This window comes from Dipteris shenzhenensis, chromosome 22 (genome assembly GCF_047967505.1).
Source record: "Dipteris shenzhenensis isolate YYH24624 ecotype China chromosome 22, Dip_SZ_1.0, whole genome shotgun sequence".
Lineage (NCBI taxonomy): Eukaryota > Viridiplantae > Streptophyta > Polypodiopsida > Gleicheniales > Dipteridaceae > Dipteris > Dipteris shenzhenensis.
This window is the reverse complement of record NC_141617.1, coordinates 11,269,029-11,294,044: the sequence shown is the minus strand read 5'-3', so window position 1 is coordinate 11,294,044 and position 25,016 is coordinate 11,269,029. Positions and strand designations below refer to the sequence as shown.

The following is a 25,016-nucleotide window of genomic DNA, read 5'->3' as shown; positions in this document are numbered from 1 at the left end:
CATTTTATCCATTACTTTATAGCATGTCTGCAGGTATAATTACATTTACCATCTACAACCACCATTCCATATAATAGGTCATAGTACTGTTGGTTTGAACCAGGATAAATAAGACTTGGTTACCCATTCTATGTGCACCATACTGGAAGTACTAAAGAAGCACGTTTAAGACATAACGCTTAAAACTGTCAGCTGATGTTTTTTGTCCCTTTTGCATCCGGGAAACAAACAAAATTTAAGGCCCCAAAGGGTTCCCGCATGAAGCCGAGCTCAAAGAGATGGACAATATCCCTAACAATCTTGCAGCACAATAATGGCAATATCTGAATCTGAGATCTATCAGGCCCCAGCTGAAAACATGGTCCCAACACTTGAAGCTTCTATATGATATAGACAAAATGCATGTTTGCACTCAAGCCAAGGAGATACTTGCAGAAAGTAAAGAATTGAGCAACTGCAACCTGGGAACATTTGGGTTGTATATCAGAACCTTTTTATCACAATGAAGCAAAAATGAAAGACTAGAAACTAGGCCAAAGCTGTATGATTTCAAGAAACCATTCAATACAAAATTAACATTCTAAATCGTTTTAGGAGATCCAAAAACGTTCACTTATTTGATATTACAACACACTGCAAGACGATCTTTAAGAACAGTCCAACAGCTAAACTTTACTGCTTTCAGTACATCCACAAGCCACTACAAGACATCATGTAAACAAAAGTGAGGACAAGACAAAATTATTTAGCCCCAACAAGTGCAAAGCCAGCATGCAAAAAAAGAGAGTTAAGTATAGCCACCATGCAAATATACACTATGAGAGAAGCAAGACCTCATTAAAATGCACAAGACTGCTGAGGACATGACCTCGTATAGATGTTTTTTCCATAGCCCATTGAAGCCTACCTTTCACTAGCATCCTCCCAATTGCGAAGGGCCTGATGTCATGTCTGTAAGCACTCCTAAAGCATGCTCATGCCTCCATGGATCACGGCATACATGCTAGTTTCACAGTATTAAATTCAAAGAAGTTCACCCGTCCACAATCGACCGCAGCAATTTTCACTGATATCCCTTCATTCTGAGCCTCTAACGCTTGTAGAGCAACACGTTCAGGTGGGTGATCACTGCAAGGAAGGAACATAATTTGGAAGTAAGAGATTAGCTATTAAACACTGCAGCCAAATATAAACTTGAAGGTTCCTATAAACATGCAATTATTTGATCAGCCACTTTTTCAAAGCAAAAATAAAGTTTTTGGTGATGGGGGGGGAATGTGAACCCTCCATCCTATAGCAAGAACATCAATCACCATCAGAACAGTGGTTTAGGAAATCAAACCCACTCAAGGGCCATGGTCCACATGTGGAATCCTGGGCTGCTTCGCACATAAGCCCCTCCAAGACGTAACATATTTCCATGGCCCCAATACTTGTGAACCTAAGCTCAGACCGATTCCTTCAATTTAGATTGCTTGACCAAAAATGGTTATTAGACATGGCAAAATTCTAGACACAACTTTGAGATAAATATTCATGTGACATTCTCTGATGGCTCTGACACCTTTGTTAGATCACCTCAAATAAGACACCTAATAATAGCAAACATAGGCAAAGGCATCAGGTCATAAGACAAGTCAAGTCACCCTTACCTGAACGTCTAAGTTTCCCATCTAATCCTAGATGCACAAATGTAAGCGATAGTGTGACCTCTGGGAACTAATCCTAGATGCAAAATGTAGGCCATGGCCTCTCATGCATCCATGATTGTCAGCTATCACAACAGACTCCACTACGATTCTAGGACCCCGACAATAATTGATGCCCTTAGTTGTGAGAACATGGTCGGTTACAAAGCCTCATCGCTTGCCTTACAATTAACCCCTAGACCTAGCACACGTCTCCAATGTACTTAACCTTCAAGGTTCTAAGTCCAAAACCATACCCATTCCATTCTATGCTATAATGACATCCAAGTTATGTACAAGCTTTGGGACGTGACAATTGGTCTCACTTTGGACAGCTTCATGCCCTCATGCTCTCTATAGTCTTCCAGCATTTTTGCCAAACGTGTTGGGATTGGGGGACTCCATCTCAATCGTGCCAAACCTTGACTAGCACAAGTCCACACACAAGGCGCACTAGGACGATTTGCTCAGCTTGTTGGATGCCCATAAAATGATATTGTTTGATGTTCTACGCTTCACTGTGGGATAGCATGCCGCTTTCCAATAAGCCTCAATATCTAAAAAGGTTACAGTTTTCCAAGCCATACCCAAACCTTTGATCAGGTAGAATCTTTTACAACTAGAGATTGATAGACAACATTCTCCAAAGTGAAAGAGAACCCCAAAATTTTCCCAAGAACACATCCTATCACGAATTGGTGCTTCTCCCAAGAAATAAAGAGGAATCTTTATAAGATTGACTTTGGTCAAAGAAAGTTGACTTTGGTTAACTACAATAAGTTTTATTTACTTTGCTTTCCATTAACTGTGGGGACGCCCACAAGGGACTAAGATTAGTCCAAGAACTAGAATGCATGCATTTGGTTAACCTTTAATGGGTTAAAGTGTTGGATATTGTTTGTACAAGGTGTAAGACTTTCAAGAGTGCTGAATTCCCCCACTTCTTAAGGGAAAAAGCACAAGACAAGTGGTGCCCCAATCAAAGAAGGGCCCACTTGAGCTAAAAACATTAAAGGCGCCCCACTCTAAGGGTGAAAGCACTTGCTTTTCAAGAAAACCCGAGATTTTGGAGAAAGCTTGACTCTCTAAGAAAATCGCCTATTCTAGGCAAGAAAAGCAGGTCCAGCTTTTGGAAAGCACATGCTTTCTAGTTTCTATAAATTAAGGTCCTAGTTGTACTGAGAATTGTACTCAGCCTCATGCTCCCTCTACGAGCCAATTGTACATAGTTATTCTATTGCAATAAAGTCCTTCAAGGGGGTGCAGCCCTTATTTCTAGGCCCTAGTGCTGTGTTTTCTCTTTCTCCCTCCCTCTCCCACACTCTCTTTATTGCGATTGTATTATAGTCCAATTGCTCAATGCTCCATTGCTGTACAAGATTTCCAGCCACCCAACAAAGAATTTCTTCACGTGCGATTTGTTCCAGTGTGCTGCATTGTTGGAATAGGTGGTCACTTCCCCACTTGTGAGCGCCCATATGAGAAGTGTTAGAAATTACCCAATAGAGGGTACACACAGTGGAAGATTTATAGTAATGCCCAGGAGCTCACACAGTGTGCGTGTGGGATGTGGAATCACAAACTTCTTTACTTAATGTGCATCACATAGATCTGCAGACTCATCAATAGACAATGAACCAGCCAGATAGAGAAACCACCAAAATAATATATTTCCGTCCAAAGCTAGGGGCACAATACAAAAGAGATAGATCCAGAGTCCCACCAATGGTGTGGTCCTCTAATCTTACCACCGGGTCCTTCTCCTATCTGCTGGCTATCTCTAGACTCCAGCCCGCGTGCTCCACCTTGAGTGTCTGTAGACTTTCCGTCCAGTGTGTTCTTCTCCACCTTACTGCTTGTGAATCAGCCTAGGTGGGCAGCCCCTGCCAACCTTTGTCTGCAGCACACAGGTCCCTGTTCCACTACTCCAACCTGCTTGTGAATGGCTGCTCCAGACGGTATGATAATCTCAGCACCTTGCTGCCCTAGAAGACAGCCAAGGTCCAGCCTCTCCCTAGAGCTAAGTCTGCAGCACCTGTTGCACTCTCTCACCTCCTGTAGATAGGCCCAGAGAGTAGGCTTCCTGCTGCTCCTTTCTGCCCTGGAACTGCTGGCTGCTGGATGATGAATGAGGCGAAGAGCCTCTCCTTATATAGGCCCTAAGGCCTGCTGAGAAACCCGACCAGTCTGTCCCAATCTGGGCCGACTGGACAGACCAGGTTGGCTGGCCCAACCGACCTGGTTGGCTCAGCCCAACCAGGCCCCAATAGGGCCCTTTACTGGCTCCACAAAATCGCCCTCCTGGGCTCTCTTTTCAGGGCTTGCTGGCCCACGATTCTATGCAGGGGCTGAGCCCTTGGCCAGCCCTAGATAGGGCCTGGTTGGCTGGCTTTGCCCAGCCCAACCAGCCCTCCATATGGGCTGCCATGTGCTGCCCCATCCCCTGCCATGTCAGCGCCTGTTCTCCCTGCTGGTTTAGCCCTCTGCCAGGCTCTCTCCAGCCACGTATGCAGCGCCGTACTGTTCCGTACATTGCTGATGTCATCACGCCTTTTACCTGGGACACCCCGCCAACCATGAATGCTCCAGATCTGTCCCAGATCCACACATCCAAGTAATCTCTCTTTGGGCACATCCTGCCCTAGGTCTCCCTCCGGATGGGGAAGTGGCCTTTCCAACAAGAAGTGCATCGGGGGGGTGGACCATAGATTCATAGGGGCCACCATGATGGGCAGAAGTGGTGCAAGAGTGCCATAGGGCTGTCTATGTATGGAAAGGACAGGCATGTGCAGGGAAACCAGCAAGAAACAACTGCATGGACAAACGGGATGACAACAGCCAGGGTACAGAACAGTACCTCAGTACAGACTGGTTGGAACCTAGAACAGGGCTGAACAGAGACGGAACAGGGGCGGCAAGGTTTTGAGACCCTATGGGCAGGTTTGGGGCGGACGATCAAGGGTGGAACTGCTTGGGCCAATGGCTGGAAGCCATGTGGTCAGGCAGGGTCAACAAAGCCTGCAAATAATGTAAGAAATCCTAGATTTACTATATTTAGAAATGTGCTAAGGAACAGAAAGGAGACTGAAATAGCAAAGAACAAGGAATAATTGTATTGCTTGAATGTCTGTAGGGTATCTGTAGTGTCATCCATACAATTGGGCCTCTCTTATATAGAGAGTGAAGAGACACACGTGAAAAGGTGTGTACTCCAAAGTGTATGTGCATAAAGAGGTGTGTACCCCTTGTGAAGGGTGTGACCCTTGATGAGAGGGTACATTACAATAGGAATGTCTCTTCAATAGAATGTCTCTTGTGAAGGGTTTTGCCTCATAGGAAGTGTCTCGTCGAAAGGGCATACCCTTCCACAAGTGTCCATTCATCAAACCATCCATAAGTCTAGATATAGAGAAAGGAATACGTCATAGATCGTGACATCCCCTCCCACTCAAAATAAGACCCTAGTGGAGATAATGAACTGACGTAGAAAATATCACGGTAAATTCTGAAAATACTGCTGTAAAATATCAGGGTACTGTTGTAAGTCTTCATCAGATTGCCAAGTAGCGTCGGAGTCGTCCAGATCTCGCCAAAGAACAAGGAATTCTGTGATAAGTCGATGTCGAGTCTCTCGCTGTCGACAGTCCAGAATACGCTCAGGAATAAGGAGAACATAATCGTCTTCGATTTCTGGAACATAATCACCTGCAGGAGGAACTGCTTCATTGCCTGGAATGTATGTCTTTAGCCAAGAAAATGAAATGTCGGATGGATTTTACCCCACGATGGTAGTAATTCCAATTTGTAACTTAAAGGTGAATTTTTCTTGACAATCCGGAAAGGCCCATAGTATCTTGGTCGCAACTTAGGAAACACAGACTTAACCGTCTTATAGCGATGTGGCGCTACAAATAATAGCACCATGTCACCAGTGTTAAATTCCAGGTGATGTCTATGTTTGTTGGCAGACCGTTGATACCGCTCTTGCGCTTTTCGCATATGATCCCTGACTTGGAGTAGAATGTCTTGCATTTCTTGAACCAGTTGATCAGCTAGGGCCACTCGATGTTGAAGTATAAAATTAGTTGGTACAATCGGAGTGTGTCCATACGCTGCTTGAAATATGGTCATGCTGATGGCACTATGGAAAGAGTTATTATAAGCAAACTCAAGGAGTGATAGATACTCTTCCCAAGCTACTAGGCGTGACTGAATATAATGTCGAAGCATTTCTTCCAAAACTTGGTTGACTCTTTCAATCTGGCCATCTAACTCTGGGTGGTAAGCTGAACTGAACAGTAGAGTTGTACCCAAAGATTCGAACAGTGATCCAAAAGTGACTGGTAAACTTAGGATCTCTGTCGGATATGATATTCTTGGGCAATCCATAGTGTCGGAAGATGTGTTGTATGAAGAGTTTGGCTATGTCCGAAGCCTGTGCACTGCTTTTGCAAGCAACAAAGTGTGCCATTTTGGACAATTGATCAACAATTACCATAATCTGAGTATTACCTCGGGAGGATCGTGATAGTGTTGTAATGAAATCCATGGAAATACTTTCCCACCTTTCAGTTGGAACTGAAAGAGGCTGAAGAAGTCCTCCTGGAAGTCGTCGGCTTGCTTTCATTTGTTGACAAGATAAGCAAGATGTAACCATTTTAATGACGTCGCTTTTCATCTGAGGCCACTAGTATGTTGCCCTGAGTAACCTATAAGTCTTGTTGATGCCTGGATGGGCAGCATAAGGAACTACATGATGCTCTTGTGACGGAAGGAATGAGGGAGAAGTACTACCGGGGAGAGTGAGAGAGAGAGGAGACTCAAAAGATGTGGGTGTGAAGTGATGAGCCACACCACAAACTCTTAAGTTTTATTAGGATTAGGTTTTTCACCCTATGACTGTCTTAAGACAGTCATAGGTGTCATATCTTTAATAAAGGGGTGGCAATGTGCCTTTACCCCAACAACCTCCCACCTAAAGGCCAATGTGCCTAAAGGGGAGAAAAGAATAAAAATTACAGCAATATACAGTTACTGTATACAAGACCATAAAATAAGAATGGTCTCATCCTAATCCCATGATGTGGCGGCAATGTGCAAACCGCTCTGTAGGCAAGCTCTTAGTGAGCAAATCTGCAGGATTATCATCAGTATGCACCTTCACAAGCTCAAGTCGCTTGTCTTCCAGTACCTCCCTGATGAAATGGTATTTCACATCTATGTGCTTGGTCTTTTGATGAAAGACCGGATTCTTTGCCAACATGATAGCACTCTGACTATCACAATGCAAAATTGGCATATGTCCTGTAATGCCCAAATCTCCCACCAGCCGAGTAAGCCATATTGCTTCCTTGCAAGCCTCAGTGGCTGCAACATATTCAGCTTCAGTGGTTGACAGTGCAACGCATTTCTGCAACCGAGACACCCATGATATAGCACCTCCTGCAAATGTGAAAATATAACCGGTAGTAGACTTCCGGTTATCTGCATTCCCTGCATAGTCTGAATCTGTAAAACCATGCACCAATGCATCCTGCCTACCATAGCATATGCACAAGTCTTTGGTACCCTTGAGATACCTCAAGACACCTTTCACTGCTTCCCAGTGCCGCTTGCCTGGATTTGCCATATACCTGCTGATGACTCCCACCGCAAAAGCAATATCCGAACGAGTGGCAACCATGGCATACATCAAAGAACCAACTGCAGATGCATACGGAACCTTGGCCATTTCAGCCTTATCATCATCTGATCTGAGGCTGTCCTTACTGCTGAGTTTTAAATGTGGAGGCAACGGGGTACTTAATAGACTTCCCCCCCTCCATTTTAAACCTCTGCGGTACTTTGTCAATGTACTCCTTCTGTGACAGAAACAAAAGTCCCTTGGACCTGTCACGAGTAATCCGCATGCCAAGAATATGATTTGCATTACCCAAGTCTTTCATGTCAAAAGACTTATGCAGTTGTTTCTTCAAAGTACTAATCTCCTGCTGAGATTTACTGGCAATCAGCATGTCATCCACATATAGAATGAGTAGCATCAAACTGCCATCCTTTGCCCGTTTGGTGTACAAGCAATGATCGGTCTCACACCTATGATACCCTTGGGACTGCATGAAGGCATCAAACTTCTTGTACCATTCTCTTGGCGCCTGCTTGAATCCATACAAGCTCCTCTTGAGCTTACACACAAGCTGCTCTTTCCCTTTAAAAGCATATCCCTCTGGCTGACTCATATAGATCTCATCATGGAGATCTCCGTGAAGAAAAGCAGTCTTCACATCCATCTGACATAAATCCATGTCCTCATGAGCAACAAGAGCTAACACTGCTCTCAAAGTAGTCATCTTGACTACAGGGGAAAAGATCTCATCAAAGTCAATGCCCTTCTCCTGCTTAAATCCCTTGGCAACCAATCTGGCCTTATACCTCGGTAAAGCATTTGAATCCACTTTGACTTTGTAAACCCACTTGCATGGCAAAACCTTTCTGCCTGCAGGTAGCTGCACCAAGTCCCATGTATCATTTTGAAGTAGGGAGTCCATTTCTGACTGCATGGCTTTCTCCCACTTCCTTTTCTATGTTCTTCCCATAGCTTCCTTGAAGCTGGAAGGCTCACCACAATCTGTCAGCATAATAAAATCAGCCACATTATTGGCTCCTGGGACAAACCTGTCAGGAGGCCGTTGTACACGGGTGCTCCTCCTAACAAAATGTTCCGGATTAGGCTGCTGTCCAGCCTGTTCGTCATGCATGACGGGTGGCTGTACCACCATATCTGGCTGTTCTACAGCTCCATTTGCTGGCATATCCAGTGGTGCATCATTGGCAAAATTATCTGGCTGATTTTCAGCCTGTATACCCTCTTGAACAGGGTTATCTGCAGCAGCCTGCTGCTGCATATTAATGGGCATTCTTTGCTGTCCGACATCATCATAAACAACCCTCCTATATTCCACAGGTTGCACGGGTTCTTTGTGTACACTATCCTCTTTAAAGATGACATCATTGCTGCGTATAATCTTCCGTTTAACGGGATCCCATAACCTGTACCCCATTTCACCTTCGTCACCATAACCCATAAAGATGCATCTAGAAGACTTTGGCTCCAGTTTGGTGCGCAGTTCTTTGCGTATATGAGCAAAGCACTCGCAGCCAAACACACGCAAGTGCTTATATGAGGGTGGCTTGCCAGACCACACCTCTTCTGGCACTTTCAACTCCAAAGCCTTGTTAGGCGACCTGTTGATTATGTGAACTGTTGTTTGTACGGCTTCTGCCCAAAAGCCATGGGGCAATGCAGCATAAGACAACATACATCGAACCTTCTCCTGAATAGTTCGATTCATCCGCTCACTTACACCATTTTGAGATGCATTATGAGGGGCTGTGAGTTCCTGTTTGATGCCCTTAGCTTCGCAAAACTGCACAAAAGCATGTGACACATACTCACCCCCATTATCGGATCTGAGGCATTTCAGCCTGCGACTTATCCGATTCTCAACTTGAGCGACAAACTTCTTGAAAGCATCTAAGGCATCGCTTTTATGCTTCAAGAAATAGACCCACACTTTGCGTGTGGCATCATCAATAAAAGTAATGAAATACTTTGCACCCCCTAGTGATAACTGTGGCATCTCACACAAATCAGTGTGCACTAGATCAAGCGGTGCTCTATTTTGGGGAGTTCTCCTCTTATGAGGAGTCATAGAATGCTTGCCAAATATGCAATGATCACAAGTAGGCAAATCTGAAAATGAAAGAGACGGCAGATAACCCAAACGTGACAGTTCTTGCATTCCTTTAACGGACATGTGTCCCAACCGGCTATGCCACAATGAAACCTTTGGCAGCTCGGTTATGGCAACAACATGATTACCTACACTGGAAACATAAAGAGGGTACAAGGTATCACTCTTAAAACCCTCAGCCACTACAACTTGGCCATCAGTAATCACCCATTTGAAATCCCCAAATGTGGTGTGGTAACCACTGTCATCCAACAAGCCAGTGCTAATCAGATATTTCTTGATTTGCGGCACATGGCGAACACCATCAAGCATAAATATGCGTCCATCAGGGAATACTATCTGTATACTGCCAATCCCTGCAATCTGACATGCATAGTTGTTCCCAAGATGTACAACTCCATGAGTATCTGTGTAGGAAGTAAACCACTCCCTATGAGGAGTAACATGAAAAGAAGCACCTGAATCCAAGAGCCAGGTGTGCATGTCATGGCCATCAATAACCAAAGTATGTGCAATTACAGCAGAAGAGTATAAAACATCATGTCTGTCACTGTCACTGTCCTCTGCTGCAACATTCACTGCATCCAAGTCATCTGCCTTGCCCTTGCCTTTGCCTTTGCTTCCACTGCCTGCATCTTTTGCCTCAGCCTTCTTGGCTTTCTGAGCCCGTATAAACTTGAAGCACTTAGATTTCACATGTCCCTTCTTGCCACAATAAAAGCATTCAATATCCTTTTTGCCACGGGACTGACTGCGGGATTTGGACTTACTAGCAGATCTCCCCTTCTGCTGAGTCCTGCCTCTTTCCTGTACCTGCAAAGCATTGGAAGACTTGCTGCCCATATTGTTCTTCCTGCTCATCTCCTCCATAAGGAGAGAGCTCTCCACATCAGCATACATAAGAATGACATTTGAATTTGACAGGGTGGTCTTGAATGTGTCCCAACTCTCAGGGAGGGTACACAACAAGAAAGTAGCCTTGAACTCCTCATCAAGGTTCAACCCCTGTGCAATCAGCCGTGTAAAGATGGCATTGAACTCACTCAAGTGTGAGGTCATAGTTGTACCTTCCTTCATGCGAAGATCAACCAGCTTCTTCAACCAATAAACCTTACTGGCTGAACTCTTTTGGGCATACAACTCTGCTAGCCTCTGCCATAGGCCATAAGAGGTCTTTTCAGCCTGAACATTGAACACAAGAGTATCAGAAATAGTAAGCATGATAGCTGCCCTTGCGGACAAATCAAGCTCCTCCCATTCATCATCTGCCATGTCAGATGGCTTGACACCCTTCACCCTTATGGGCTTAGAAATCTTCTTTAGCAGAAGTACATTCAAACACTGTTCTGCCCATAATGCATAATTGTGTGCTCCTTCCAATTTTTTTATGTTCAGAATTGAAGATTCACTTCCCCCTGATGCCATATCAGATAAGGAAAGTTCCTGACTCCCTGTAAGTCAAAAAAATGACTGAATAAAGTTCTGATTTCTCAAAAAAAAAAAAAACCTGCTCTATCAAGAGCCAGGAGCACTCACAATAGTGCTGTTTTTACTGTCAAAAGAATCTGCAGCAAAACAGAAAATTTCCCTCCAGTTACTGTACCTTCTGACACACTGTACCGTGCTCAAATAGGCATAAAACAGTAATTTCAGAATGCTGCAGCTGTTCCACAGGTGCTTTAACAGTGCATCATCATCTGATGAAGCATAAAAGGAAGCATAAAACACTGCTGTCCTGATCACTTCTCCCACCTCAGATGAGGTATTGCACTGATTTTATATGCATAAACCACTTGTCATACACTGTTTTGTTCACTGAAAAAGAGGCTCCAGACACTTCAGCCTGTCACAAACCTGCAACAGAAAATGGGACAAATCCCAAGCAATCACCCTTCTGCCAAGGAGATAAAAGGCATCTGAAGGTCTCAAACAGTAACTCAAGTGCTCTCAAGCAAAATCTGAGCAAAAGCCCCTTGATTTGACACCTGTGCCAAGTGAAAAACACCTCAACACTGAGGTAGCATACAAAATACAGCGCTCTCCTGGCACTTTCACCTGACAATGCAATGCATAAACAGCCCTGTGTACACAATAACAACACAGATCCCAACGTACAAACACTGAAGAGAAAATCTTTTGAGCACTGTCAACGATGGACAGTTAGGGACCGAGTAAACTCGATGCGCCCTGGCCAAGCGTGGCTCAACTGAGATTTTCCAAAGTGTCGTACACAAAATGTGACCTGCAGAAATGTCACTGAATACACTGTGGAAACAAGACCAATGTGGGCTCCCTGGCTCCACACTGCCTCAAGGCATACACTGCATAAGCTTCCAGGCAAAAGCCCTTTAAAAATGTCACCCAAAAGCTGAGATTTGCACTCAGCAAAAGCATAGAACTCCTCTGCAAAATCAAGGCATTACCTTCCCGAAACAAGATAACTGTGCAACCACCACACACTGTGGTAACTAGTCACCTCAAGCACGAGGGACAAGAGTGTACTTGCTGTACCTCAAAAAAAAAAAACACAGTTTGAAGGACTGAACAGCCGGGAATGCCCTCTCTTTGCCTTCTTTCCCCAAAGAAAAAGTGTTGTACTTGTTGTACCTGTGTACTGGCAGCACTGTACCTGCTGTACCTGTGTACTTGTGCAAGGTACGAAATCCCAGAACAGAGAGAAAAAAAAATTTCTGAAATGCTCTTCCCTGATGCAGCTCCAGATCGAAATGCACCTTCCCTGATACAGCTCCCTGACACAGTCCGTACGGCGACGTACGTACGGTACGGTCGACTGTACGGTGTCCGTACGGCAGTACGGACGGCCGTACGTCCGTACACGAACTGTACGGTGCGCGAATCGGCTCGATGCCCAGCTGCTGCCCGTGCGCTGCCTGCGCCCACGCGATGCCCAACTGCTGCCTGCGCTGCTGCCCTACGCTGCCCTGCCCAATGCTGAGGGCACGAGGCCCGAGGGGATAGATAGAGGTAGAGGGAGTGGGTAGACTGAAGTTTAGAGGGAAGAGTAGGCTTTGATACCAGTTGTGAGGGAAGGAATGAGGGAGAAGTACTACCGGGGAGAGTGAGAGAGAGAGGAGACTCAAAAGATGTGGGTGTGAAGTGATTAGCCACACCACAAACTCTTAAGTTTTATTAGGATTAGGTTTTTCACCCTATGACTGTCTTAAGACAGTCATAGGTGTCATATCTTTAATAAAGGGGTGGCAATGTGCCTTTACCCCAACAGCTCTTTTAACAAAAGACGTCGAACCTCCTTGTCATGTGGTACACAGACGCGATCTTGATAATACAGAAGGTCGTCTGTATAAGAATAAGATGAGAAAATCTTCTGTTCGGAAGTCGAAGGTTGATCTTTTGAAAGAACTTGTACTGCTATGGCGAAGTCTTTATCATTGAAATACTTCCCTTTGAATGAATTCGGAACATCCACAGATAATATAGAGATTACCATAGCTGATGCTAGAGTTAACCTGCTGAGAGCATCTGCAACTACATTGCGTAGTCCTGGAATGTACTCAATGGTCAGGTGAAAGTTGGCCAGAAACTCAACCCACTGTGCTTGTCGAGCATTCATGACTGGCTAAGTAAAGATATACTTTAGAGAGTGATGGTCTGTCTTGACCACCGAGTCGGCTCCCATGAGATAATGTTTCCAAGAGCGATAAGCATGTAACCATACAAAGGTCTATCAGTTTTTCGAAATCACAGCTCCTATGTCCGAATTATTGAAAAGCACAGCAGTTTTTCAGTGGCTTTTCGAAACAGAGTATAGTTTCCAACAACTCAAGCAAGCACTCACTACCACACCAGTTATGGCTATTGTTGACCCTCCGACATCGCTACAGGAGCAGTCTTGATGCAAGAAGGCAGAGTTATTGCTTTTGACAGCCATAAACATTCTGATATCCAAACCCGATACCCGGTTTATGATAAGGAGTTTCTTGCCGTTGAGAGCGATGTTGGAGAGAGAGGGTGGCAGAGCCAACATTAGCTAGACAATCCAAAGCGTTGAAGTTTGCAAAATATATAGATTTAGAGGCCTTCAAAAGCGCTTGTGCAGAGCTCTTCATCCAAAAGCATGCTTTTCATCAAGTGTTGTAGGCCTTCAAATCAAAATTGAATCCAAGGCTTTTATTAGGACACATGGCTCAAGGAGAGGCCAAGAAACCCAAAATTCCTCATAGGCCCTCGACCTTCTTGGGATCCACAGAGATGCCTTGAGCGGAAATAACATGTCACAAATATTCGAGTTGGGTCTTGAAGAACTCACTCTTCTCAATGTTGATAGAGAGAGAATTTGTGCGGAGAACTTCAAAAACTTGGGGAAGATGTTGTTTGTGCTCATGTAGGGATCTGCTGAAAACGAGGATGTCATCGAGGTAAACGATGACGAACTTATCGAGGAAAGGCCTGAAGATGTCGTTCATTAGTGTCATGAATGTGGCCGGGACATTGTTTAATCCAAAAGGCATGACCAAACATTCATAGTGTCCATACTTTGTTCGAAAAGCTGTCTTGTACTCATCGCCTTCTCGTATGCGAATTTGATGATAACCTGAACGAGGATCAATCTTTGAGAATTGTGTTGCGTCTAGAAGTTGATCGATGAGGTCATCGATGCGAGGCAATGGATACTTGTTTTTTATAGTGAGCTTGTTGAGGGCTCGGTAGTCGATGCAGAGGCGCATTGACTTATTCTTTTTTTCCACAAGTAGTACAGGAGATCCAAAAGGGCTGCGACTGGGCCGAATGTGACCTTTGTCGAGTAGTTCGGTGACCTGTCTTTGGATTTCTTCATTTTGAGTGTAAGAAACCCGATAAGGAGGTTTCGACTGTGGATTACTGCCGAGAATAAGTTCGATTGGGTGATCCACTGGTCGTCAAGGTGGTAACTGCTTTGGCAATTCTTGTGGAAAAATATCCAGGTAGGGCTGAAAAAAAGGTTGGTTGAGGTATTCAGGAGGATCCTTAGTTGGTGTCTCCTCTACTGCCGTAACCAACAGAAGTGAAGTCTTTACTTGACGTTTACGAACCCACTTCTTTACTTGTAGGGCAAAGGCAACTGGGGTTGAAGGGGAGTCCCTAGAACCAGTTAGCTCAATAAGTTTTCCCTGGTGGACAAACCGGATAGTATGGCCACGAAAACTGATTGATGGATCATAGTCGTAGAGCCACTGTTGTCCGAGTATGACATCGTACCGAGAAAGAGGCATGATGTCGAAGTTCAACTTGTCCGTATAATGTTGGATGCGAAAAGAGGCAAGGGTCAGGTGGATGGTATTTGCCATTCGAACAACTTTGCCTTTCTTGTCTTGTGCTGGGGTAGCATCTTCTGTTTGGAAAGTGCTAGGTTCCATATTGGAATTTTGCTTTGGTCGCTTGGGACAATCGAACCATCTATGGTCGCCTGTACAGATGGTACAAAGTCCTTTTGTGCTGGAGTTATTCTTCTTGTCAGTGGCCGCACCTTTATGTTGGGGATGTCGGTAATGACTTTATGAAGAAGAAGAGGCGCGATCCTTGAAGGAGTGCTTCTGTTGGAATCCAGCATACGATTTTTGAGACTTCTGGGAATCTTGAGACTGTCGCTGACCTTGATTACCGGAGTTTTTTCGAAACCTGGTGTTATCTTGAGGACGAGCACCTTTGGCCATAGTAGAGTTCTGTGTGCGATTAGCACTCTGCTTCCCTATGTTTTGGAAATCTGTAATGCGCTCTGCGTAAGCAATAGCGCCAGCTGTGGTGGTGATGTTTGCTTTAAGGAAATCAATGTGTAACGAGGGATTTAGGCCTGAGATGAAAGCATGAAGGTGATCATCCTTAGTTAAACCATCAATCTCCAGCACCAATGTGGTGAACTGAGAGATATAGGAAGACAGGGAACCTGTTTGCTCCAACTGTCGAAGTTTTGATCGTGCTTGGAAGTCCGCATTGGCAGGTATGAACTGCTTACGGAGCACGTGTTCAAAACGTTCCCATGTTAACACACTTTTGCCATCCTTTAAGCGCCTTTGCCACCATAGAAAAGCTGTATCCTTGAGGAGGAAGACTGCCAAGGCGATCTTTTTGCCTTCAGTGAGGTCAACAGTATCAAAATACATGTGCATTTTTGCGAGCCATTGGTCAACTGTTCGGCGACTGCGTTGACCAGTGTAAGCTTCCGAAACTTTGATGTCAAGTCTTTTAGTTTTCGAAGCTTGAAGTAAACCGTAGAGGACACGTAGTTCAGTGTTTTCTACCTCTGGTGGGAATGAATCTGCATAGTCGTCTGGTTGCATCACGTCATCCTCTGTATGTGTGGTACTACGAGAATCTTGGAGTTGTTGGACTTTCTGGACCAAGTCGGAGATGTTGTCCTGAAGCTGGGAAATTTGAAGTTGCAATAATGTTTCGCCTTGTACGTTGACTTCACGGATCTTTTTTGGACTTGAGTCTTTGATCTCTGGAGAGGCTGCACGCGAGCGTTGCGACATATCTGAGGTCCCTGTGAGAAAAGCACGAACCTGCGCTCTAGTTTGTATCATTCATGAAAGAGGATTCGGGCTGCTCCCTGAGGCTGCTCATGTTGGAGGGGACAGGCGAGGCAAGATGGAACCACCCGTGGAAATCTGGTAAAGGAGGTCCTATCTGAGGTAACACTGGTGATGCCGAAATGGGTGTTACCGCTCGTGAGAGTATAGGAGTAGGTTGCAGAGTCCACGCATCTGAGAAGGGATAAGGAGCTGCTGTCGGAAGTGGAGGATATCCAGGAGAAGGAGTGCCTTCAAAGTGTAAATACTGTCTTGGGAAAAGTACAACCTGTATAGGAAGATATTTGGGAGCTGAAGGAGGTGGAGAGTACCCTGGAGATGCCGAAGGTGAGGGGTAAAATTCTCTCCAAAGATGGACAGCAAACTCTTGAGGAATATCCGGTTCTGGGTATCTTCGTGTCTCGTGGAACACAACGTAGACTGTGCTGAGGAAGTAATGTAACTGAGGTGCCTCACGCTGAAGGTATAGGATGTGGTCCAAATCACTAGGAGGACACTTGACACAGAAGACCCACGATGCCAAAGCTCCGAAATGGGCTGGTTGTGCAATCTGAACACGATATTGTGTGGTAGATGATGCCTGAGGTGTCCTTGAAATGCCAGGTGAATTACCATGAGTTTCCATGCTTTAAGGGAGCGTCTTTCATTTGCTGTAATTTGATAATGACAAGAGAATCCTTAAAAGTAGAATGGAAAGAATCCACCTGGCAATCGGAGGTCCATGTTGCAGTGGGTTGCGAGGAGCAGATTGGGGCCTGGCTGGTCCGGATTGGAAAACAGGAACAGGGCGCTTTTAACAGGTTGTCTTCATCGCGAGAGGAGGGCTGAACTGCTGCTGATCTGGCAGATAATGTAGCGCAACAAAGGGGGGGGCAGGCTGTCTATGACGAAACAGGCTGCAGATGTCCAATGCTGGATCGCAATAAAGACTGGCGAAACAAAGGGGGGGGAGGGAAGGCTGTCAATGGCGAAACAGGCTGCAGGCTGGATTGCGACAGCAATGGCAGGGCCTGGCAGGTAACCAGGGCAGCAGACTGGCGAGGGGGCAGGGCAGCAAACCGGCGAGAGGCAGGGGCTGCATATGGCGAGGGGGCAGGGCAGCAAACCAGCAAGGGCGGATGGGCTGCTTATGGCGAGGAAAGAGGGCAGATCCTGCGTGACCAGATTCCGTACGATCAAGGGAGGCGAGCCTGCGTGACAAATCTGTACAGGCATCAAATGGTGCATCCCTTTTTCGTTTGTGGCTGCCTAGGTTGGGTGGTTGCCCAAAAAATTAAAGGGTGGGTTTATTTAACCTTGGGTAGTCTAAGTGTCATCCTGCTTCAACATGTATCCACTTGCTTGGTACTATTTCTTTTTGTTTTTCAATAGTATGCTTATTAAGAAATGAAATGTTTTCCTTCTGTTCAGTTACGGACAATGGGGACTAGGTCTAGCATTTGAGGGTGGACCCCCTTGCTTGGGGTTATGGGCATTAGTGACCCACAAGAGTGATGGCCTCTCTTTGAGAGGGACATCTAGAAACCACACCCCACCTGAGTACCCAAATATGGGACCAATCAAATGCACAGATTGCATACCGACCTAGGAACCATTCAAGAGAATGTTCCCTGAGCTTTGGGTGTGGGCCTGGCAGCATGCCAAGAGTAATGGAGATACAAGATAAGACGACAAACAAATGAGCTCAGTATGGCTCAATTATGACCTTAGAGTACGTCAATAGATAGTCTAAGCTGTTAGGAACCCGTGAGTGCGATCAGAATTAAATTCTGACAACTTTGAAATTTTAGGGTTTTTGGGAGTGACGTGGCAGCTGACACGTGGCAGACTGACACATGGAATCTGAGCTGGCAGGTCAGTCCACCTGTCCCACACATGTGGCAGCATGCATGGCAAGTGGCAGGGCATGCAGGCCAAGTGTTTGGCCCCAAATCTACCAGATTTGGGGCAGGTTGTGGGCTGTCCTCTTTGGGACTGCAGCCCACCAAAAATCTGGGACAAGTGTCCACCTTCCACTCTAGGCCTAGGGGGGGGGCTGAGCCTATAAAAGAAGGCCTCTCCCCTTCATTCCACACATGAAAATTTCGTCACTTTTCTTCTCCCTCCTTTTGGATGATGCAGCAGAACCTCTCCAGCTCCTTGGGTGCAGCCAGCTTCTCCCAGGCCATTCTCTCACCTCAGCAGCACTTTCTCTCTCTACAACAGCACATTCTCTCTCTACAGTTCCAGCCCCTCCTCTCCAGAAATCTGCCCCCTCTCAGCTCTTCTGGAACAGCAGCAGCATCCTCTCTCCTTCACCTAGCCTGGAGCAGCCACAGCCCCTTTCTCTCTCCTGCTGCAGTCTTTCTCTCTCTACTGCAGAATTTCTCTCTCTACTGTTCCAGCCCATTTCCCTTGCAGAAATCTGCCTTTCTGTGCACCTCTCGAACAGCAGCAGCTCCTCTCTTACATCTCCTCCCTTGGGATCAGCATTGGCACTCTCTCTCTACAGCTATCACTCCATAAAAGCTTTCTCTCTCTAGCCTACAGGCTGTTTTTCTAAGCTGTTCTCATTCCAGCCCCATTTCCACACTCTCCTCACCCAAGGTAGCTTCAGAGGCATCAAGGAACTTCATCTACAAAAGGGTCAAGTCACGAAGGGAGCCTGTATTGTCAAGTTTATCTCATTTACAGCACTATTTCATGTTGTTTCTACTATCTTTCTAGAGACTAGTGTTTGTCTCTAATGTTGGATGTAAGTGGTGATTGTTGCAGGCTTCTTCCTTGTGGATTGGGCAAGCCAAGAGCTGAAACCTGAGCTTGGAGTCCTCCTTTTTGTTGTCTACCTTATACATATGCTCTTGAGTCTTGTATCTAGGTCCTAGGTTTTCACTGAGTTCATCAGTTTGGAAGTTGCATTGCACCTTGGTCTTGTATCTCCATTTTCAAGAATAAAGTGAGCCTGGATAGGGGGGGGGGGGCCGTCTTGGCCCCTCAATCATATTGCATTCTCCAATGATGTCACTTTGTGTTTAAGCTGTATAAGTCTTAATTCCAGCTTAATTGCAAACTCTTAAGTTCAAGTATATGTGTTTGGCAACTCGCAAACATCTCATTCAAATGCCTCTGCAAAATCCGTTGTTTGAATTGATAGAAAGCACCGAGTAGTTTACACTAAGGTTAGACCTAAGGTATGGGGCTGGGTTTTCCTTTTTAACCCCTCTAGGTCCCCTTTCTATAAGGTGCTTGGTTCCAAAAGGTGTGCCTATTCGAAGGGGTGTGACCCTTGGAATAGGTGCACCTTTTCATGAAGGGGTGTGTCCCTGTTTTTAAAAGGGGTGTCCCCACATGAAGAGGTGTGTCCTTTTTTCCACGATGGGGTGTGTCCCTTGGGTGAGGAGTCAAGACTCTTCATCAAAAGGTGTGTCCGATGGTGGAAAAGGTGCATCCCTTGGTTTTGGGACAGCCCAAGCACATGAAAAGACACGATCTTTGTCGTGCCCATTCACATCAACTCGTGATGTGTGGGAGATGGAGAGGCCAATGATGACTTTAGGTAGGGTTGGCACTAAAAATTTTTACGCTCATTCTCTCCATCTCTTCCATGCACGATGTGCACAGATATCCTTCTAGTGGAAAGAGATGTATCAGATAGGCGCTAGAAGGTGGAGGGCATTTCCTACAGGCAAGAGCGAAATTTGCTCTGATACCACTGTAAGAAATCCTAGATTTACTATGTATATGTTGTAGCAGTGGTAACACTTTCCTGCTGGGTGCTGATCCCCTCCTTGTTCCTTTGAGGACACTGCTGCCAATAATGACCTTTTTTGCCACATCGGTTACATGTACGTGATGCCTTGAGTGCTTCCCGTTCCTCAGCTATCAACTAGCTGCCAAAGCCTCAGGCTGACTCTCACAAGTACGATCTACAAATTTCTCCTCCTGGTCAAGCACCATCGGCACAAGTTCCTCCCGGATCAACGCATTCATCCTTCCACTGGTTATCAAGGACAAATAAAAGGCACCATATTGAGAGGATAACTGGGACATGGCTACGTGCGCGGAAGATATCTGCTTCCCTGCCTGGACAATCTCCTGCTGAAGTTCCTGTAACTTGTTGATGTGCTCCCGTATCGATGAAGATTTCTGGGGATCCAACAATCTCATTTGGACTTCAGCGGAAACCCTCTTCATGAGAGAGGTTTGATATAGGGATGCCAAGTGCTCCCAGATCAAAGTGGGTAGTAAATCGAGAGCTTGCCGGATGGTCATATGAAAAAAAAAAGTACACATTGATTGTATGTTTGCATGCATTGAGTGCTTATGTATGCTCTTGATGTACCTCATGCTCTGGGTCCAACGGGATGTCGATGAGAGGATAAGTCATCTATCTGACGGGATGGCCATATGGAGCATCTTGTCTATCTGAGCATTCTATGTCTGCTGTTTGTGGAATGATGCCTCGTTGTGTTCTTGACTAACCGAGGCTATAAGATTTCACTTGGTCTGAAACTTTGCTATCAGGTTCTAATGGAACAAAACAAGAACTTCAGTGCAGATGGGGACGTTTGCTGTGTTTCAAGAGGGGGTTTTGTCACAGGGATGTGAATTTCTAATTTTTAGGAATTTACAGTGACTGACCTGGCCTTAAATTAATTAAAATTGTAAAGGACACGTCAATGCAATTAATTCCATGGGCCAAGGCAAGGGACTGAAGGTTAGAGAGGGGTAAAAATTCGACTGCCAAAAATAGCACAAGGGACCACGTTTAGCAAGCTTGCTTGAGGAGCAAGAAAAAAAGGGCGAAATTGGCTTTGAGGTAGTTTTCTAGACTAGAGAAGAAGAGGGAGAGGCAAGTCATAGGTTGGAAAAGTGCTCCGTGGCTATTGCCTTGAGGCTAGTCTGTGGACTGCCAAGGTTGCCAAAAGCTCAAAAACGAATTTCGTTTTTGTGCCAAGAGCCTCTAGATCAGTTCGTTTTGGCTGCATGCTTTCTGTTATACCTTCCTGGAGCCCCAAATCTGATTCACACTTATTCTAGGAATATCATAGCAAGTGAACCAACTAGTTTGGCATCGAGTGCCATTAGAATTATGTGGCAATGACCGCAGTTTACAACCTCCTGTTTTTGTTCTAGCAAGTAGGCCATCCTGCTTCTCAACGATAGTAGTGACCGCAGTATGCTATCCTGTCTCGGATTTAGGGATACTCCCTCTAATGAACTGTCATGTAAGAGTGGCATATACTACCATTACAATAATGTGTCACGTGCACAATAAGACTGGAGTTGCATATATGGTTTACGGAGCCATGGATAGCAAACCATATCCAACCACAAACTAATCTCAACAGATTCGGCAGACTCTGTCATTTTCTTACATGTACCGGAATATTCAAGATTACGAGATAAACAAGATATACATGCAATATATGTTTTGGTAGAGCTGCACGTAACCACCTCATATACCATATACAAATAGTTTGACAGTGACTAGTACACTGATCTAGAAGTCCCACGGCACATATACCATCAGCAAGCGGTACCTCGAGTGAGACCGACGTCACCAAGCAACCTCTAGATATCATGAGCAGTTTGAACCAAGGGAGTGGAGGTGCAACCCCCTCTTGAGCATCAAGCAATGCTCCAGATGTACGCTCTGCTGAGCTTGAATGAGCCCCAACCGAACTCGGCTCAAGCTAAAATGCCTCTAGGTAGCTCAGAAACTGTAGCAGGAGATAGACTATGCTCACTCTCTCTCCTGCTCAATGCTAGCTGCAACTGCTAGATGATGCACTCAATACACAAGTGATATTGTGGATGCGAGAGAGAATCAGAGGGAGAGTGTCACATGCACCCCTGCACTTGGGTGCAAAGTGACACTGGTTACATCGACAAGTGCGTAATAGTTCCCTAATAGGAGTTTTTATCGTATGCTGTGACCCCTTTGTGAGCCCTTGTCCAGATACAGTCGTGCACAAGCTACGTAAGTCAGTCTCTCAGCCTTAGGTCAAGTCGAAAGATCAGTCCTTGTTCACTAATACCCACTGGACAACCGTAGGGTAGTGTTTCCATCTTAGGTTTAGGGATAGGTTTAGGTCCAACCTAGGATAGGAGCCCTTCTGGGCCCCCTCACGGTTGGAACAAGTGAAGAGAATGGCAAGGGAAGGGCTGCTTTTATAGGCTATCCTGCACCCCTCCCTAGGGCCGCCTATATGGGACCAAGGGACCCCCAAAAGCCCTATAATAGGGGGCCTCCAGACCCTCTTTCCTCATTCAGTTCTCCCAACACTTCAGCCTCCTACAACTCCTCCGCCCCCTTTGAACAGCCTGACACTCAACCCCAGTGGCCCTCTGACCAACCTCAGCCTTTAGCATCAGTTCAGCCCTTTGGGAAGGTGTTCACGCAATGCATCAGATGGAGAGTTGGGACAGCGAACGGAGTAAGGTTTGGGGTCTGTTTCAGCAGCTCTTTTCAGTTATATCTTACAGTTTGACACAGCTCATTCTCAGCTCTTTATTTCAGTCATCTCTCAGCTCTCTTATAGGATCTATCACTCCTAGCTTTCACTCCAAGAGTTTCCCTAGATATTGGTGGACTACTTGGACGCAATGAACCTACCGCCAAGCTAAGGAGGGAATGTCACATGCACCCCTGCACTTGGGTGCAAAGTGACACACTGACTACATCGACAAGTGCGTAATAGTTCCTAATAGGAGTTTTTGTCGTATGCTGTGACCCCTTTGTGAGCACTTGTCCAGAGACAATCAAGCACAAGCTACATAAGTCAGTCTCTCAGCCTTAGGTCAAGTCGAAAGATCAGTCAAAAGATCAGCCTTAGGACAACCATAGGGTAGTGTTTCCGTTTTAGGTTTAGGGATAGGTTTAGGTCCAGCCTAGGATAGGAGCCCTTCTGGGCCCCCTCAAGGCTGGAACAATTGAAGAGAATGGCAGGGGAAGGGCTGCTTTTATAGGCTACCCTGTACCCCTCCCTAGGGCTACCATTTATGGGGGCCTAGGGCTGCGCCAAGGGACCAGCCAACCAGCCCCAAAAGCCCTATAAATAGGGGGCCTCCAGACCCTCTTTCCTCATTCAGTTCTTCCAGCACCTCAGCCTCCTACAGCTCCTCCTCCGCCCCCTCTGAACAGCCTGACACTCAACCCCAGTGGCCCTCTGACCAGCCTCAGCCTTTGGCATCAGTTCAGCCCTCTGGGAAGGTGTTCACGCAGCACATCAGACGGGATAGGTGCCCAGACACTGCCCCTACCCAGCCCATGCTGCTGGCCTCATGGCTTCCAGATATGTCCATGTAGCAGTCATATCCTCTGCTCAGAAGTTCTCTGCTGAAGTCCTGACAAAAAAACCTCTTACGAAAATCCTCAATCATGAATTACTGTAAGTACAAAACGTTTACGGCCTGCCTCCCTATAAATAAGAAACCTTTATGGCCTAGTTGCAGTAACTCCTTAGCATAGTTTTACGTACAGATCAGATAATTGTATTCAGAAATATCTTATTGCTCTCCAAAGTCAAGAATGTGAAGCTTACCTTTGGATACACACGCTGAATTCAGGAATACCAGGATCAGTCTTTCTAAACTTGGTATTGGGGGGAAAAACATCAAACATCAACTTGAGCTCTCTTGATGGACCAGCAGCATAACCTTGCGATTTGCATGTTAGCTCATTTGAATGGAGATGTACTCCATCGCAAGTGCTCTCCTTTGAAGAATCCTGTTGAGGATTAGTCTCCATAGTTTCCCATCCTAGGTCTGAACCTTTGCAATGATCGGGGAGTACTAAACCAAAGTCTTCGTGGACTCTTGTGATGCCTACCCTACGAAATTCCTGAGAAAGGCTGAGCATACTCTCACTTTTGTCTAAACTGACTAGAGCTGCATCCCGTGAAGAGGACATGCAAACACTGAGTGTATCTTTTCCAAAATCCACTGTTCCTTTTGCCTCAGCGTCCACATCTTTTTCCTGCTCCGAGATTTCTCTAACTGCAAGGTCCACACATTTTGCTGAAGTTATACATATCCCATGTGGCTCCGTAAAGCAGCAAGAAATTCCATCATATTTCTCGTATGCACAATTTGTGTCGTAACATAGACTCACCTTGAAACCTTTTCAATGTGACGGAAGAGATGGACCATGGGACATTATGTCTACCCACAATGTATCCAAGGGTCTTGAGCTCTAAATACACCTTGTAGGCATCCCATGAACATCCATATTCGCCAGTCATGATAAGCTTATACATGTCTAATATGTTCATGGTGGAAGTGCCATCGAATACCCTCAATGCTTCCCGCTGCATCAGATACCTGTGACAGTAAATCGTCAGATGACTGCTTTACCGGGGCACGGTAGATGAATGCAGATCGATGAAGGATGAAAGACTCACCCGACTTCTTCGATGTGAAGAAAAATCTTGCCTTGCCGAACAATTCCAGTGGTTCGCAACAGCTGTCCTCTTACCTTCACGACTTCCGCCATACCGGCAAAGCTGCCAAGAGAGTTCCACGTCGCTTCTGACATGTTTCTCTTCCTGCAGTTTGGATACATCACGAATCCGCATCTCAAGAAGAAAAGGGACAACAATGTGAAGTGAGGCCTTAAATCGGACTTCACAAAGACCAGCATCCAAACATAGGGATCAGGCATAGGACTCCAAAGAGTTGCTCTCGCATGAATCCGTAAATGGGCATCTCAAGTAGGGAAATATGAAGTAATTCCTTGAATCGGACTCCACAAAAACGCACCCAAACATAGAGATGAGGCTCCAAAGAGTTGCAAGAGAGGGACCAAACCTTCCGGACATCTGAGGCACGCTAGTTTTGAAAAACGAAAGGGTGGCAACGACGTCATCGTCGGAGTCGAAGTCAGAAGGGTTGAAACCGCAAGAAGAAGACGAAGCGGAGTGATTGTGAAGGCGTAGAGGGAAGATGGAGCTGCCAGCCTCAGGAGCCTGCGGTTGGTCGTCCTCCTGGGGATGCAGCTCCACTTTTCCCTGTGAAGCTGTGTATGCTATTTGCTTATCACGTTCCAT

General features: G+C 45.7%; 1 protein-coding gene across 1 annotated transcript; it reads right to left on the bottom strand.

Annotated features, from left to right (window-relative positions):
* On the bottom strand, nucleotides 1–25,016 carry LOC147887728 (uncharacterized). The gene is made up of 6 exons (XM_087393091.1): nucleotides 24,778–25,016; nucleotides 24,372–24,515; nucleotides 24,083–24,291; nucleotides 23,514–23,967; nucleotides 908–1,128; nucleotides 1–461 (listed from the first exon to the last, which is right to left on the bottom strand). Exons 1-5 carry the CDS (start codon nucleotides 25,014–25,016, stop codon nucleotides 990–992), a joined length of 1,185 nt encoding a protein of 394 aa, XP_087249217.1. The 3' UTR covers nucleotides 1–461; nucleotides 908–989.